The 19,210-nt window shown below is 28.6% G+C and overlaps 1 protein-coding gene across 1 annotated transcript; it reads right to left on the reverse strand.

Annotated features, from left to right (window-relative positions):
• Positions 1-14,916: 14,916 nt before the first annotated feature.
• Positions 14,917-16,269, reverse strand: LOC129972053 (zinc finger protein 182-like). The gene has a single exon (XM_056086034.1). It carries the CDS (start codon positions 16,267-16,269, stop codon positions 14,917-14,919), a length of 1,353 nt encoding a protein of 450 aa, XP_055942009.1.
• Positions 16,270-19,210: the final 2,941 nt, after the last annotated feature.

Here is a 19,210-nt window from a genome sequence, read left to right on the forward strand (position 1 = left end):
AAAAAACTGAGCATTAAAGTCGATGATAACTGTTGTTACACGATTGTAAGTCCATTTAATTGGTTGAAATGTCGTAAACAGTGATATTATTCAAAAGTGGCACATAGGTGGTATTTCTTTAAAACTTCTATCATTGGATTCATAATGCTGCGAATTTTCGGATGGTGTTAAAATAATTTTTAGGCTTCTTAAACTATAGAGGAAACATGCCAAAATGCCACTTGTTTTTTTTTAATTAATATAAATGCTCATAACAATTTCTAACGTTGAAAATTAGCACTTTCCAAAGTTAAGAATTCAGTTTGTATTATAAATGTTAACACATATTTATCTTTTATTATTAAAGCAGATTACACAAATCCTTGTAAATAAAATTGAAACAACATTACGGAATTTATGTCTTTCATAAAAAATAATCACAAAGAATTTCTTTGAAAGGAAAAAAAATATCACAAAGATATTGAATACTCGGGTCTAATATAAAAATATTTATTAAAATACTTACAAAATTCATTAAATATCTTTTACAGAACCCGATCTTCAATGCATAAAGAAAGTCAATCCTTGCGAAATTCGTCATACGTATATAAAGAAAAAAAGATTATACTTTTTTGGCAGATTTTTCCTACTGTTACAAATATTATTCAATAATTACACATCAAGTTTAAAAAATATTACTAACTCGAATTAAACATCAGAACTTTGCATTCAATTGTTACAATTATTAATGGATATCATAATACCTACCATTATTTAAAACTGGCGCTTAGATGGCATTTACATTTTTGCTGCGATGCTTAGTAGAAATAGAATGCTAAAGGTAAATATAAATAAATTCGGAAATATTTAATTTATGAATTAAAGACAAAAATGAGTAATGATTTTTCAATAGGTAGAGAGCTAAAAGGTATATTTTTGGTTTCAAGGGACAGGGATTTAACTGTCTAAGATAAAAAAGATTATGAAAAACATACGAAATTTTAAAAAAAACGCTCTTAAATATAAAATCACTTGAACAGAAAAACATATTTTCATCGTTAGGAAAGTTTCAATTTCAAAGTAACAGTTTATATGTTTTAAATAAAGAAATATGCTTCTTAAAAATAGTAAAATTCGGAAAAAAGTTAAAATTCGTAAAAAAATTTAAAAAATAAAATTGTCACAATTACAATTTCTTCAATTCAATAAAGAATTTGAAACAGTTTCATACTAGGGTAAAAAATTTTTTCTGTAAATTGCAGATTAATTTTACAGAAGCATTAACTTCAGATGCGCCTTATAATTGCTGCTGTTTGTGAATGCCATTCCACAAATTAGGCATTTATAAGGGTTATGGCCAGTCTGAGTCGAACATATTTCTTAAGACTACTCTTTGTAGTAAATTGTTTTTTACACACACCACTCATAAAAGGCTTCTCGCCAGTGTGTGTTCAATAGTTAATTTTAAGATTATATTTCTTATTGAATTTCAAAGAACATAAATTACAACCGAATTTGTTCATGCTTTGGGCACATTCCGGAAGGTCCTGCTTCACCATTATCAAGTTTAATGGGAAAGATAGATTCCATCATTTTGGCAGTCGTCTCCTCTGTTCCCCTTTTAGCCTCAGCATGTAGTTACATTGTATTACGTTCCTCCTTTGGTGGATCTCCCGAATCTTCGAACATGTCATTTTCTGTTTCCTCATTTTCTGATAGAAAATTAGAATGTAAGAGAAAATTCAAACTTCCATAAATATTTTCTTCTTCCGAACGAATGTTTTTAGTGGTACATTCTAGAGTGTCCATAAAATACTTTTTTATTATTATTAAAAGACCACCATTCATTCTCTTCCTGCGATATTTTGCATTCGATATTGGATATTATACGAAAACAAGTAGAAATCTTCAAATCAGTGTTTTTTTCCGCGTCTACAAAATCAGATATGCATTTCATTTTTTTATGTTTTGCAAAATTCAATTTCAGATAGGAAACCAGACTTAACATGATCAGAAGAATCTGCGAAAAATGCATTTTCTTCCGTTTGAACGTCAATTAACCGAAAATCGGAAATGGCATCCAAATATGAAAGTTCACAAGAAGTCTTTAGTTGGGTATTCTTGAAAGTCTTTTCTGATATACTGCATCCTTTGCTCTTGTACGAAAGCATATTCCAGATTCTTCCATTATTTTCAAATAGCGACAAATACATAGGTTCAATTATTTAAAATTCCTTTTGTCGAACAATTTGACTTAAATACTGAGAATTATCATTCCAATTTTCCATAAGTTCGTCTTTTACTTAAAGGTTTTCATCCGATTCTATTGGTCGTTGTAGTGAATACACATAGTCAAATTTCTTATGAAAGAAGCAAGGGTGATTCTCACCGTATGACACTATATTGACGCAAAGTTTGCAACAATTTTCTTGAGAAGAAAAAATGAACCTATTTTTTTTTTCTAAAAATATTGTTTTTTCATTGAAGAACAATTCTTTTAGAAATGTACCTGCAACATCTTAAAAACTCAATCAATTATTTGAAATTGAAAGCAATAAATTTCAGACTAACAAACAAACAGAAGTTTCAATATTATACTGGCAATCTCTTTTAAACTTTTTAGAGTGGTATTTATACTGATTTCAGTCACTGGTTTTAATGTTAGCTGAAAATTACATCCATTATTGTTTTAAATGACTTATCTTTGTCTCATGTATTATGTACCATTTCCTACTGTTAAATATATAAATGAGCACCTATATTTTTATATTTGTTTTAGAATAATAATGATCTCATTATAAATGGATACATTAAATTAATTATTCTTAGTTTGAATTCAATGTGCTCCCTTTAATTGCTGAATATTCTAAAATATGATTTGATTTATTATTAAATTTAGCTGTTAACTAGAAACGTTTCCTTATTTTAATAATCTGTGGTGTGTTTATTACGTATCATATATAATATCAACAAAATAAGTTTAAGGACAACATTATTTTCGAATAATAAAAATTTATTATTCGAATAAATTCGGAATAAAGTTGCATAATGCTTTCAATTATTCTCACAAACTGTAATATTAAAATAATTCAGAATGAGTATAAATATAATGTAGTATAAAAGAATTAAAATATGATAGAACAATTTTAAGATGATTTCATCTCGTAAAGTTAAAATTTCTTTCCTAATTATTTTTTAATTCCAATCTGATTACTAATTTAATATTTCACAGAAGTACATAAATATTAAATTTTTCGTGAAATTTTGCTCTTTTTTTTATATAAATTGCCTCGAATTGTTAGTAAGGGATCGAAGGGTTCCTATCTGACCAGTTGAGTCCATGACAATTGGCGAAATGTTATAAGCTTCGTGAATATCATTTTCAGGTCTATAACAAGATTCAATGATTTCTGAAGAATATGTAAAAGGTGCATTTTCTTCTGTTTGAACGTCAATTTCCCGAATATCTGATAAGGCATCCAAATATAGAAGTTCACAAAGAGCCTTCAGTTGTGCGCTGTCAGACGTTGTCTCTGGAGATATCCTGCATCTTTTGCTCTTTGACGAAAGTATGTTCGAAATTTTTTCATTATTTTCAAATAGCGACAAACTCATGAGATCTTTTTTTTCCTTCCGTATGACAACTTAACTTCAATACTGAGAATAATCATTTGAATTTTCCGTAGGTTTGTCTCTTATTTCAACGTTTTTATCCGATTCTACTGACCGTTGTAGTTAATACATACGTTGCGACAATATACACTATATTGTCGCAACGTTTGCAACGGTATTGATCCATTAATTTTCAATTTAAATAAAAAAATTTATCAAAAATGTATAATAAACTATTATTGAAGTGAAGACCTCTGTTTCTGTTTCTTCAACAGTATCAAGCTGTAGACGTTAACATCCGTTTTTAAATTTCGTTTCGAACTATAGTTATAATAGATTCAAAGCGATGAATAAATTATGAATGTATTGGTTCTTAAATAACTTGTTCTGTTTGTGTCCTAAGTTTGTGTTCGTGGGCACGAATCTACTATAGAACAAGATGTCTATTCAGACTTCACTATAAGTAAGTATCTTTGATGATATTGATTTATCTTTATCACCCAATTGAACTGGCAGAAAAAAATATGATAGAGAAATTCTAATATTAATACAAATTTTGTGTAGAATGCATGGGAAATGGACATTTAAACTCCGGGTGCCATAATTAATAAAAATTTATTGCATTCAGAGTATTTCGGTCATGCATTTAAAGAATCAAAACTCATAAAACGTGCAAAGACACTCGTCTGTGAAAGAAAATACTCTTTATTTGATTTATCTTCATATATTAAAGATTTAAAAATAGAAAAACGATTATAAAATTAAAATTAAAATTTCATCGCCTTTTATTAAAAAACATTTTTTAATTTTCTTTTATTTTATTTGGTTTACATATTTGAAATGACTTGAAATTCATTAAGATTCGTTAAAAAAATGTCTTACTAGATTTTTAATAATAAGATGAATTTATTTTTGTTTTGTTTTGATTTTTTTTTTGTATCGTTTCCTTATCATCATTTAAAAGAACAATCTGCTTATCTGCTTTTTTTTAATAAGCAGATAAGCAGTTTTAAATGAAGGGAATAAAATTGAATGTATGAAAATATATACCTGGAATTAATAAATATACGCATTATTAATAACAATTTATTCAATAAGATCTTAAAGCTTTCTAGCATAAGAAAATAGTTTATCTAAAAAATAAATTAAAAAATATTTAATTAAAATTTACAAGTTTCTCTTTTATTCCGGGCTTTCATTTAAGGATTCCTTATGCAATTTATTTCTGAAAATAAGACACTAAACGTATGTACCGAATTTGCTTAACGAACGAACCTTTTTAATTTTTAGTGAAATATTTTTTTTTTTTTGTATTCATTAATAAGTGCATTTAAAAACGGGGAGATATATAGAACCAATATATTAAAGTGGTATTTTAAGATTAGCATTCGTTATAATAAATCGTATATTTTTATAACGTAATAATCTATATATGAAAATTGAATATTTGTTTAATTCCTTAAACCGTATAGAATTTCACTCCCCTTGACGAATTCGAACAAAAATGTAAACATTGTAGAGATATAAGTTTCATTGCTTTTATATTTTCTCTGGTTTTTAATAATATTTTCAAAGTTAATATAAGCGCAGTTTTTATCGGTTCTATTTTTTTATTGAAATTTTACTCTTATTTCACTGCTCAATCTCGTATACATCGAGCGGTTTTGTTATTGCTAAACTGGTTTCTACTGACATTTTTACTTATACTTTTAATGTTGAGAAATGTAATCCGCGTGAAAGCAAATGAATAAGTGAGTTAAAAGTGAGCATTGTTTTTAATTTAAATAAAGTGAAATAATTATACTATGTGTTTTTTTTAAATTGTTGCCATTTATTAACTCCTTGATCTAATTTTATCTCTTATCTTAGCATTTTAAACAATTTTCATGCGTACAACTGACATTTAGTTTGTGACAAAATGTTTTTAGAATTGTGATTGACCTAGGAAAAGAGATTAACCTATTAGATAAATTTAATCTGATTTATTAATTAATTTTGTCAATTAATAATTAAGAAAAAATTCAAGATACATCATTTTATCTGAGATAAACAAATGAAGCCCCTTTGTCTTACAGAAAAATTCGTAAGAATTTATGCCAACTTACATAACTTTACTCAAAGATTAATGAATTGGTGATGAGCGAATTCCCATGCCCTTAGAAAGGGTAAAATAAAATTTGAAAGAAATGAGCTCCACTGTCCAAGTATGTAGTTGCTGATTTTGGTAATTCTATTTCAAACTGTGAGGTCTGAAGATCAGCAAAACATACAGACAAATAATGACGCACACACTCATCTATCTTTATTATTAACAGAGACGAATGTTTGTGCGTTTTGGCACTCCATTAGAGCTTACATATTAGATATGGAATATACATCTTAGAAAAGGAAACTGTGCATTGTAGATACCATTTTTTTACTTCTGAAAATTTTTAAAAATTAAATGAGATTTTGACGAGTTTTTTATTACAACTTCCAAAATTATTACAGTATGAAAAGGATTTTTCTTTTGTATCATCTTAAAATTCAAAATATTATTTTTTCAATGATTCATTTGTTTTGTAGTTCATTTTTTTATTTATTTGTAATAAATTCAAGAGCATATATTAAGCCGTTTTAACAGCAGCAGAATATTTCACTGTTATAAAATAATTCAAGCCGTTTACATCATTGCCGCACATATTTGATCATGGCCTTTTTTTTCTATTGTTCAAGATGAAGTTACAAAGACATGACTTATATTTCCATAATTAGTAAATTTTTGTTAAATCTTGCATTTAATATACCTTTAGAATTTTTTTTTTTTTGTAATTGAACTAAAGTTTAATTTTACAACTAAGCAGAGAAGAAAATTTTTAAACGTTGCATTCCTTCTTAAAATATCTTTCTATCCTGTAATCACTTGAAAATTACATTAGTATTATAATAAGCTGAATTGTAGTTGAATCAGAAAAATTTTCACTGGATAAGATATATGATAGATCATCTGAAACATTTCAAAAATTAAAAAGAAATATTCAGTAGTATACATAAAACAATTGCTAAATGATTCTAATCTCCGAATTTAGAGATTTAATAAGCCTGATTGGTTTCAACAAAAAAAGGTTTTGCATTAATTGAAGTTTATTCACTCCCTTTTTAAATTAAGGATTTACTTTCGTGCAGCTGACAGAAAATTCAAAAATTATGTAGTATAGAACGGTGCATGGCTTCTGAAACAGAAGGAGTTATATGACTATAAAAACTTAAAATTCCAAGATGTTTTGCTGAAGAAACTATTTAATTTAAAATTTTGTATTGACCAGCAATCTCGGCACATGTGTTGGTCGCCAAAAGCAGCTAGGAAGAAAAAAGTAAAAAAAAAATATCAATGCAACTGCATTTGCAAAGCTTTTAAATTAAGAAATTTTTTTAATGATTCGTTTACCCCCCGGTATGTTGTTATCTGATTGCAAAATAGTGAGAGCTTTGATTCTAACCCCAATAACTTAAAGTTGATTTTTTTTAAATTGTAATTTATTTTAAAATAGTTTTTAATATTCTGTGGGAGCTTTCTTTAGAAGCCTTCGAAAAATTTCAGTTGCAAATGGTTAATTATAATCTAAATAACCTGTATTATTTAAGTTTTCCAGGCCAAATTTGTATCAGGGATATTACGAAGAAATATTTTGACGATTACTTTTATATCTTGCAATCATAAGGTGCATCACCTGCATAATCCAGTTATTTCAGCATTTCTGAATTATTGTAAAATATATTTAACTACAAAATTTTAATCATGCAGATAAACATTAAAAATCAATATCTCGGAAATTGAAATATCATATGAAATTCCATAATTATATAACTATTTTCTAAATATAGGAGAAGCAAAATTTTAATTCGATGTTACTTATCGAGATTAATGTTTTAAACGCGCATTTTAAAATATTAAAATACATTGGCAATTCGCGGAAAGGATTTTTTTTTTCAAGAATTATATCGCTTGTACGTAATTTCGAGAAAAAATTTCACAGTAAGAGGGGATAAAAAATTTTGAGAAATATATTACAGTGAAAAAAAAATATTAGACGAACATTTTCAATTTATAAAAATTAGATACTTATCAAATTAAACATAACAATGATTTATTCCTAACGCAAATTTTATATGGTGTTTTATGAAATAATCGAAAAACCTCTAAAAAAACAATTACACTTTCTGTATTTTCAATCTATGTTATTCTCACTCTCTTCCTAACCACTAAAAGAAAAATGCTCTCAAAAATCGAAAGACAGAGATAAGCAACACCTGCCATTCACACCATGTGATCAGCTAATGACTGAGACTATGTAGAGCTGAACTGACCGCAAAAGGGGAAAGCAATCCCTCTGTCCAAACACTGACACTTTTAAGAATAAGCCTGTTATTGAGACGTGACACTTTCGGTAAGTATAGCAATCTGAACGCCGCCGACAGGAGGGTTAATATTCATTAACAGGCTACTAAAGTTCCAGCCTCTTCATTAGACAATAATCCTAAATTATAATTTGCTTTCAAAGTAGACCTTATCTTTTGTTTGAATTCCGATATCATAATATGAAACCTTAAACATCAAGATTATTCTGATTTTGTTCTTTGTTATGCAATTTAATTTTAAATTTTATAAATTAAATAAATTCTGTATTTAAAAGAACAAATTGTTTGATGAGAGATGAATGTATGATGTTGGAAAATTTTAATTTTCAAGAATCAATGTAAAGTGGATCAATATTCAGTATGCAAAATATCATGTAACATAAAAGAGAAATCTTATTATAAAGTATGGGAAGATAGGACTCTGTTAGGTGAGTTATTGCGATAGTTAGTTAATTTTCTAATGTCAAGCAAAATTTATTTTACAGTTTGCCAATGAGGAGACGGTATTAATAGCAAATATTTCCTCCACTGTTCCAATTTTTTAATAAATCACGATGCCATTTGGAATTACTTGTGATCACGAAAACTGTAAATTATTCAGTTTTCCATAAAAATTTGTATCTATATGTATATAGACAGAAAGATTGAATTTTTGAATAAATCCTTTAAATTGTGAACTGTCTATCAATCGGCCTAATGTGTGACGGTGTAATAGATGAATGTATTTCTTTTCAAGAGCACTTTCAGTTTCATAATGCGGGCGAAGAGATGACTGTCATAGATCTGGAGTCTCTTAATTTCAAGAAAAAGCAGCACATCAGTTCTTGCTACGGTATACCGTCTGAAACTTTAATGACGGCATTGAAAAGTTGCTTCATTCCCGAGCAAAAATCAGTATTCAGGGTGTTCTAATTTTTTCGAGAATATTTTTTTTTTTATTTGAACCAATTCTTTCAGTAGCATATTCAACTGAATAAGCAAAAGATATTTATTGTCAATAAACCATGAAATACACTCTCTTGAAGTAAGCATCTCACATTTCTCACTCGCTGTTTTAAGTAATAAACTAAAAGCAGATTCTCTTTGTTTTAGTCTATCAAGGAATGACTGATGCTCCATTTTGAAACCTGGGTAAACCAAATTCAGGTATGCATTTTTATAAGGAATGTTTTAGAAGCTTTCAGCGTTAGATGTATTTTCATTTTCTTGAAGATTGAATAAAAAAAGATGACGTAAGGTATCAGTCCGATTCGTAAATTCTGAATTATTTTTTTTTTAGAAGATACTAAAAAATTTCGTGTTTTTAACGAGGAAAGCACAAATGATTTTTTTTTTCAGTTGGCAACAAATATATTAGTTCAGAGTTGACACTTTCGTTTTACAGAAATGCACACGTAATAAACATAAGTGTCATAAGTACATAATATACTTGAAGTGTCAATAACATTTTCTGAAAACTCTATTTTGTTGTTGTTATATTATTTTTTGCGTCTGATTCTTCTACTTGTGGTGATGAACTACAACAATGAATAATATCACAATAACTCGCTATTCCATTTCAATAGAGTCAGGCGCATTGATCCATTTTTTCAACTTTAAACAAAATTCCGAATAATCAAAAAATATAAATAAATAAAATTCATGAAGAGACGAAATCAATATATTATTTTCTTGTCGATTATCTCTCATTCTTGTTGAGAATCCTGTATGCATTACAATTATTGAATAAAAATTAAATTCGAGACGATTTTACGGTTAAAATGTTGTTGTTGTTGTTTCTTATCGAACTTGCCATGGACAAGGCCGCTGTTACGAAGACAGACATTTTAAGCCGGTGGGGGAGCGTCTTTTGTTTTTTTAGTAGCGCCAACTAGGGCCAAGAGTACGACTTTGCTACTCACGCATCACTCATTCGCTTGCACAACCCCCTTTGACAGGAGGGAACTTTCACACATCTCACAGATAGAACAACGGAAGAACAACTATGCCCAAACCGGGGCTAGAACCCAGGACATACAGATCACGGGGAAGACGCGCTCTCTCTGAATAATTTATGTGCTCATTCGATTCATAATTAATTTGAACCTTTGCTATTTTAACTTCTGAACTCCAAGCGCCTGGCGAATAGATTACAATAATATCTCAAATGTGAAGGCAAATGCAGCAGTAAGTTATCCCCTGTGAAGTCTTTCGGATCCTTTTAGTTGCGCAATCGATTTACTATTAAGAATTAATAGTCACCGTTTCTTTAATAGATATAGTTTAGAAAACGAGTTCCATAATCAAATAATATTTTCCCATCTCTCTTTCTCACCGAATTTAAGAATATTTTGATTATTCTTTTAAGCAATAGAAATTCTTATCAGGTTCCAAATCAAGTTACATGCAGTTAAACCTATAATAAGAAATTTATCTTTCTAGAAAAAATCAGAAACGAAGACTATTTTAACAAAACTGCACCTACTATGTACCAGAGCAAATCATCGATATTTGCTAATTGGAGAATCAGCTCCTTCTTGCATATGAATAGATGCTCATTCTCTGTTTGAGGAACTTCTATTTTACCCTCAGAAGCTACTGCCCAAAAATTTGGCTTAAAAATAGTCACACGGCAAAAAAAAAAAAAAAAAAAAAAAAAACCTTTTATTAATTTTGGACGTTGAATGCAACACGTGCGTGCAAACCAATAGTAAAAAAGTAAAAAGGCAAATAAAAATGTAAAAGTCGTTGGATTCAATTAACTAATTTCATCAGCTGCTTGCAATTTTATCACGCTTTGTAGATAATATTTAAGATTTTATTCCTTTTTAATTTTATTTTTCCACCAGCTTTAATCATTGGCTCAAGTTTAATTTAAACGAATACGAGTTGAGCCTTAAGTCAGAAGAAGTATGGTGGTCAAAGGAATAATTTTTAACTAACCCACAAACCAACCGACCAACGTATTGGGTTCTCTGATTGTCTCTAAAATAAGATTTTTTTTAATAACATGTCTTAAAGTAGAAGCAGGATTATGTATAAATAAAAGATATAATATTTTTTCTGATTTTTAATCATTTTCTGTACTTTCATCTTTAATTGTATTATCAAAGAATAGAACATATTCTCTAATTCAAACAGTTTTGTCTAAAACATTAGATTTTACACTCAATTACATAATAACATCGAGTTAGGACTTGTCCTTTTTAACGATTCGAATCGTTAAATGAGATACGATTATTTCTTTATGTAATTGCATAAAAATAATGCTTATCATTTTTTCAGTATTTATTTAAACAATCTCGGATGCAGTCCTCGTCTTTTAGTAAGTTCAGAATGAAAGAAGTCCGCCGAATTTTATCCACTTTAAAATGGATTGCTATTCTGACTTCACTGAAGTATTCATCAAACGTATTCAGATTTTGTCAAGTTTATTGAATTTTGCTTGAACACATAAAAAAAGATATATTTTTCTTTTTAGGGAGTATTTTAACCTGAGATATTTGAAATAATTTATTTTTCTAGAATTTTATGAATTCATGCAATATTCGCCAGACAAATTTCTGGAAAGGAAATCTATGACTTAGTTACAGTGGAAAGCACGACTGGAATTACCAGCTGCATGAGTTGCAAAGCGTTGTTTGACTGTGTGCATGTGGAATGCAGTGGTTAATATTTAATATTCCGACGACACACATAATTGAGAATTGTGGGAACGAATGTGATCTCATACTAAGAATTGAAACGTATTTATAAATAGCCGAAAATGGCAAGGAATGTATGCGAATTTCATACGTAATTTGGCAACTCGCTAATTGAAAATAACTCAGAATGCAGTTTTACCATTATATGAAAATTTTACTTAGTGTTGACCAGAACCGATTAAAAAGAGCGCTGGAACCATTTATGGCGTAACTGCGCAATAGAAAAATGAGAATAAAGAAAATGTTTGAAGGAAAGCTTTCCGAACCAGAGCGATGTAGATGATCGATGAAAATCATAGAGCATAATTTAAATAAAATCAAAACACTCATAAAATAGAATCCCAACGACAAAAAACACACATCAGTATTAAGCAGAATTTGCGTAGGATTATCTTATGTATGATAATTTTTTAATTTATATGCAATATTTGTGTAATCGCATATTTTTTTAATAACTTTTTTTTTCTGTTCATAGAATTAGATTTCGATTCAATTTGAAATGTTTGCATCGAATTATTATATAGTTTATCGCCTTCAAAGTTATCATTTTTTTAATTGGCCGACATACAATTTTTTCAATCGTTGCATTTTCTATTTGCATATTATATATATATATATATATATATATATATATATATATATATATATATATATATATATATATATATATATATATATATATATATATATATATTGCGAGGACCAATTGCAAGTTTTTTGAATATTTGATTAAACATTTAAGAAATTTTAAATATGATTTCTTCTAAAATAATATATGTAGGAATACTATTTATAAAAACACACTAATTCAAATATATATTTAGAATCATAGTAAGAACATCTTTAAAAGATATACTTCTATTCAAATGCGTCCGATTACCATTGACTCCTCGTTGGACATTTCTTCTAAAAAAATAAGAGCTTTCTAAATGTTTTAAGAATCGGAACTCGGTTTCTGTAGAAATTGTACCACTTCCAAATATATTTTTCAACGTTTAGAGTGGAACTTCAATTAGTCTTTATATGTATGTATACAACTTGTGCATGCAAAATAAATACTTGATATCGAATTGTATAAAGATATATTATATTTAACAGCATTATAATAGTAATGCATTAATATTTCTTAATTATTTTTGAGGGTCGGAAATCTTCTTAAAGGGTAAAATATAATTTTCCAAAAACCACTAACCATAAACAATGTGTACTTTGCTTTTCTTAAACCAATAAATAACAAGTGACTGTAAATGGAAACGCAAATACTGCTGGTAGTAAACAATATTTTACCTGAGGATCCTTTCAAACAGATCTTTAAAGAAATGAAAGCTATACAGCTTCGAACAGATAATTAAGGCTATTTCACATCAGAGCAATCAAAATAAATTTTATTGAAAGCATTAAAGTTTTTTAACCACATAACATAACTTTGAAGACAAAATTATATTCAATTTTTGAATCAACTATTATCTTTCATAAGACGGATGATTTATTTTGACTTGTAGACATCTTGATTTGCTCTCAAAAAGTGGGAATTTCCTGTTCATCATATTTTTTAAAGTGAATTTGGAAGAAATAAGTTTCTTTGAGTTTTCTCTTCAGATTTATATATTACTAACAGCTTTTTGTGATAGATGGTGCTTTTGGATAAATGGTAAAAAAAAAAAAAAAAAGATTTATTTATCATTTTATATACTATAGTTTTAATAACATTCTCAATAAAATAATATTAACTTCAGAGTTTTTTTTTTGCATATATAACCTATACTATTTTAAAAGTCACACACAATCCTGATTATTTTTCAATAACTTTTTCTCATTTTCTTTCTGTTATTCATTTTTCTCATTTCAGCCAATTACATTACAAAAATGGGCAGAAATGTTAAAAAAAGGGTCTATTTAAATAATGATTAGTATCTTATGATTCAAAAACAAAAAAAGGTAATAATACTTAATTTAAAATTTACATTTTTTTATAAAAGAATACCTTAACATTTTATATTGAAATCCCTAAACATGAAAAAATAAGCCGAATCATAATTTCTTGGCTATTCACAATGTTAAAATATAAAATCAAAAGTTAATAAAAGTGAAATTAATCAGAGTTTCACTTCAACAATAAAACATATTGCTGTAAAATAATTTTTTTTTCATTTGTTAAAAATTTAAAATACATTTATACATCTAAAAATTGTATCTTTGAAATGAATATGCCTCGAATTTTAGTATGATTTGAAAATAATTTTTTGCTTCTGAAATTATTGAGGAAAAACGCCAAAATTCCTTTTGTTTTATCACTAATTAAACTGTTAGCAATCCTTACAAAATCCTCTTTCGGATCTGCTCCCGATATCAAAAATGCATATTTGCCAAAGCTGGGTTTCTATTTGTCTAGTATGTGTAAAAACATTTATCTTTACTATTAGAAGAGAATATACAAATTATTGAAAATAAAATTCAGATTGAATTCGCCGAATTTATTCCTTCATTGCAAATGACCACAAAGTATTTCTTAGAAAACAAAAAAAAATATCACAAAGATATTCGAATCTTATGTCTAACATAAAAAACACTTATTAAACTATTTACAAAAATGATTTAAATATCTGTTTTAGAGCATAATCTACAAAATATGTAAAAAGGGATTACTTTCGAAATTAATTATTAATATTCACTATAGATTTTACGTTTTCCAATTGGAGCAAATATTCATTCTTGTCCATATTCATATTTTCCAAATGGAGCAAATAGTCATTCTTTAATTAATCATAAAGTTAAAAAAACATAACTCATTACACCAATTCAAAGTCAAAGTGCTGCTGTCTATTATTACAGTTATTAGTCGATCAGAATTTCAATTAAAACGTCGTAATGATATATGAATTAAAGCGGAAGCAGGGAATAATGACTGTTTTATTAGAAGGGAGCTCAAACCTCTATGTTTGGTTTAAACTCACAAGAATACAACTCACTAGGATAAAAAACTATAAAAAAATGAAAAACAATAAACACTTAAATATAAAGTCATTTAAGCAGAAAAACACATTTTCATCGTCAATAAAAAATTTTAAAAAATAACTATAAGTTTAAAATCTATAAATGTACTTCGTCAAAATAGTAAAATTCGTAAAAAAGTTTTTTTAATAAAATTGTAGAGATGACATTATTTTTTTTTTAACTCAGTAATGAATTCCAAGATATTTCATACTAGAGTAAAAGAATTATTTCTGTACTTTGCAAATTAGTATCACTCGTGCTTTCTTTTGTGATGCCTTTTAAAATCCCTGCTGTTCATGAAAGACTTTTCACAAGATGGACATTTATATGGCTTTTCTCCAGTGTGCGTCCTTACATGTATTTTAAGATTACTCTTTTTAGCAAAACCTTTGTTACAAAATTCACACACATAAGGCTTTTCGCCAGTATGTACTCGATAATGGGTGAGGAGATGTGGTTTCTGACTGAATTTTTTTCCGCATATATCGCATACATAAGGCTTTTCGCCAGTATGTAATCGATAATGGATGATGAGATATGATTTCGAACTGAATTTTTTTTCGCATATATCGCATTCATAAGGCTTTTCGCCAGTGTGCGTTCTGTAATGTCGCTCGAGATCTGATTTCTTAGAGAATTTTTTCTTACATATATTGCACATAAAGGGCTCATCGCCAGTGCGTGTTTGATAATTCGGTTTAAGATTATCTTTCCTACTGCAGGTCTTAGGAAATTTCTTCTTACGGTGACATATTCCTGAAGGTCCAGCCACAGCATTGTCATCTTTTATGGTAGAATGAGGTTCCTTCACGTAGGTAGCCACTTTCGTCTTCTTACTTTCAACCTGAGAGTGCACTTCGGGTGAAATATGTTCATGATTTACACATTCTGACACTTGCTTGCCATTCTTCGACTCTTTATTTCCTGATGGGAGATCAAGATTCACAATCAAATTCGCTGTTTTAGAAACCTTATTTCCATCTGAAATAATTTTGTTCATACCACATTCTAGAGAAAATATGAAATTATTTTTATCGTTATTCAAAGTCTGCCGTTTGTTGTCTTCAACTGGCATTTTACATTCTTCTTCAGCTGTTGCATGCATGAGATCTGATACATCTAATAGTCTCTGAGTTTGTAAGTCAACATCACTTGGTCCGATGACAATTATCGTTTTTTCAAAAGTTTCGCGCTGGTCGGTTTCAGGTCTGTAATCAGATTCAACATTTTCTGAAGAAACTGTAACAAATGCATTTTCATTACCTTCGACTTCAATCACCTCAACGTCTGAAATTAGATTAAAATATGAAATCTCACAAGGATTCCGTGTTTGTGCATTGTCGGTGCTCTCTGCAAAAGTCCTAAACCAGTTTCCCTTTGAGAAAAGCGACTTAACTTCTGCATTATTTTGAAACAGCGATAAATTTTTGAGCTCAGGATTTTCTTTTTTGTTTTGTTGGTCAGCTTGGCTTAAATGCCGAGAACTGTCCTTCCAATATTCTGGTAGTGAATACACGTTGTCATCATTCTTATAAAAGAAGCAAGGATGATTCTCACCGTAAGTCACAACGTTGTCGCAAAGTTGGCACAGGTATCGAGCCATTAATTTCCAACTGAAATAAAATTTGGACTTAACACAAATTTATAATAAATGGTTAAATAGGTGCAAAAACTGAGATTTTCTTTTTTTCCCAGCTGTTTCATGTTATAAACGTTTTTCTCGAGACTTAATTTTCGTACCTATGGTTGTAGTTAAAGTAGCTTCAAACGATGAATAAATTATGAACTTTTTCTTTCTTCTTAAACAACGTGCTAGAGCACTTTCCCTAAATTCAAAATTCTTATATGTAATATTTAAAATCAGCATTCGCTTCATTTAAATATTTGTGATATCATTTCATTTGTCTTAATCTGCATACCAACTGAGTTTTAAAAACAAATGGAATATGATCTAGAATGCCTATTACTGTCGAATAGATAGCATAGGAATATGGGTACTGGGTGGAATTTTATAATATGAGTTCCATAATTGATTCGAATTTCTAACTTTGAGTGTATTTTGATGATCCATTTGAACAATCAAAATTCTTGTCAATTTTAAATATATTTGTCTCTGAAAGCCGGTATTATTAAAAAAAAAGAAAGGCGTGGATTAGATTTTAAAATAGAATTGCACTGCCCATAAAATAGAAATTTACCTTCAATATATACTTTTATGAGAAATATTTCTATGAATTTTCCCCTCTTAACTGTACTTGCAAATATGAAATGGTTTTAAATTTCTTACGATTCTGTCAAAGAATATTTTTCTAAAATTTTTATAATAAAATCAAATTTTCTTTTCTTTTCAAAATGTTTATAAAAGATTTCGTATTTTTTATTTTTTATTTTGAGTGTATAAAAATATAATCGAATTTATTTTTATGGTCATTTGCCTATAACTTATAATTATGTAATCAGATTAGGTATAAAAGATTGTTTACATGTATAGTTTCAGTACTTGTTACTGAAAGTATAATATCAGTAAAATAAAATTTTGACATTTTTTTTTAATTCCTTTAATCATATCATTTTTGATATATTGGAGTTTCCTATTTCAAAGCGTTAACGAGCATACATTTTAACCCTCCAAGTGGCAACCCCGTCAAAAGACGGAATCTTTTCTCCCTTCAAAATGGAGGGCCCGTCTATAGACGGAAACAAACAAACAAAAAAAACCCCTTAAAACTGTTGCTGCCCGTATTTTTACGGGTTGCTGTTTTGCTCTTCCCCCAATCTCAAGCTGTGAGATAATGAGAAGAGAATGTGAGATAAGGAAAAGTGAATCGTTATCAGTGGAAGATATGATTGACGTCTTCCTGCTCGCGTCCTTTTAAGCGTTTTAAAATGTCGCTTACGCTCTGAACATTTTCTAGAGCATCCATAAAATCCTTTTTATCTTTTTCATAAATTGCGATTTGTTATCTTCAAGTGACATTTTACATTCTTCATCAGGTTTCGCATGCAGCTGATCCGATTCACCTGATCCTCTTATATTTTGTATGTCAATACCACTCGATCCGGCAGCAGCTTGTGCTCTGTTATAAGTTTCGAAAAATACATATTCATGTCTGTTATTAGATTCAGCATTTTCTGAAGAAGTCGTAGAAGATGCATTTTGATTTGTTTGGACTTGAATTGCTTGAAAATCTGAAATGAGACGAAAATATGAACTATCAGAAGGATTCCTTAGTTGTGCATAGTTGGAGTTCCCTGCAAATTTCGTAGACTTGTCTCGTTCATTATTTTGAAATAGACACAAACTTATGAGCTCGGATCTTTTACTTTGATTTCGTCCAAAAGCACGACTTAAATTCTGAGAATTGTTATTCGAGGTTACCGTAGATTTATCGTTACCTTCATCCATGTTTTCGTCTGATTCTGCTCGATGTTGTATTGAATACCTGTAGTCAAATTTCTTGTGAATGAAGCAAGCGTGATCCTCACCAAGTATTAGTATATTTCCGCAACGTTTGCAACGGCATTTACCCATTATTTTCACCCTAAATAATATTGTCTTGTCACAAATGTGCAATAAACTTTTATAGAAGAGAAGAAATTGGGATTTATGTAGTTATAGCAGTTTTATGCTGTAGGCGTTGTATTGAGTTTTTATATTTCTCAGAAATTTCTACAGTTAAAACAGATTTGAAACTTCAATAAATTATGAAATGAAGGTTTTTTAAATAACATACTATAGTCCTTTGTACTAAATTTAAATATTACACTCTATTCTAATAATGAAAACGAGGCCTAATATTTAACATCAGTCTTCGCTTTACGTGATTACCTATTTTAATATTTGAATTACCTTAACATGGAAATCAATTAAGTTAATATAAAAATATTACTTCTTGTAGTATAACAGAATTAGCGTAGAGAACATCGGTAATGCAAGATTTTTTTTAAAAAAACCTAAGTCCTCTAGTTGCTTCGAATTGATTACTATGAGTGTATTTTCATGATTCATTTGAAGAATCAAAACTCCTCGGAGAATTCAGAATTTAAACAATCATATTATAAAACAAGATGAAAATAAAAGTCATAGATTTAAAAATAGTATTATACATGTCTATTAAATAAAAATTTACATTTTATAAAAAACATTTTCTATGAATGCAATCACTTAACTGCACTAATAGCTATGAAATGGTTTGAAATTCAATGAGATTCTATTAAAAAATTATTTATCAAAATATTTTACTGATTAAATTAAGATTTTTTTTTATTTCGTCTTTCTATAAATCAAAAGAAGTGATTCGGTTTCCTTTTTATTTTCTGCCGATTAAAAAAAATTCAATGCATATTTATGATTATTTATTTCTTAGTTATGTTTCAGTAATCAGATCATGCATGAAGGATTATTTAGGAACGGGACTGAGAAGAAATATAACATCAGTAATATAAAACCCGAAAACAGATCCTGCAATCCTTTCATCTTTAGCAGTTTGGGGGTTTCTATTTCAAATAATTCACTAGCATAAATTTTGCTGATAATTAACAGT

The sequence above is a fragment of the Argiope bruennichi genome, chromosome 6, assembly GCF_947563725.1.
Source record: "Argiope bruennichi chromosome 6, qqArgBrue1.1, whole genome shotgun sequence".
In the NCBI taxonomy this organism is placed as follows: domain Eukaryota; kingdom Metazoa; phylum Arthropoda; class Arachnida; order Araneae; family Araneidae; genus Argiope; species Argiope bruennichi.

Bases quoted from the DNA above. Each gene is read 5' to 3' on its own strand.
- LOC129972053 (XM_056086034.1), bottom strand. From the start codon at position 16,269: ATGGCTCGATACCTGTGCCAACTTTGCGACAACGTTGTGACTTACGGT.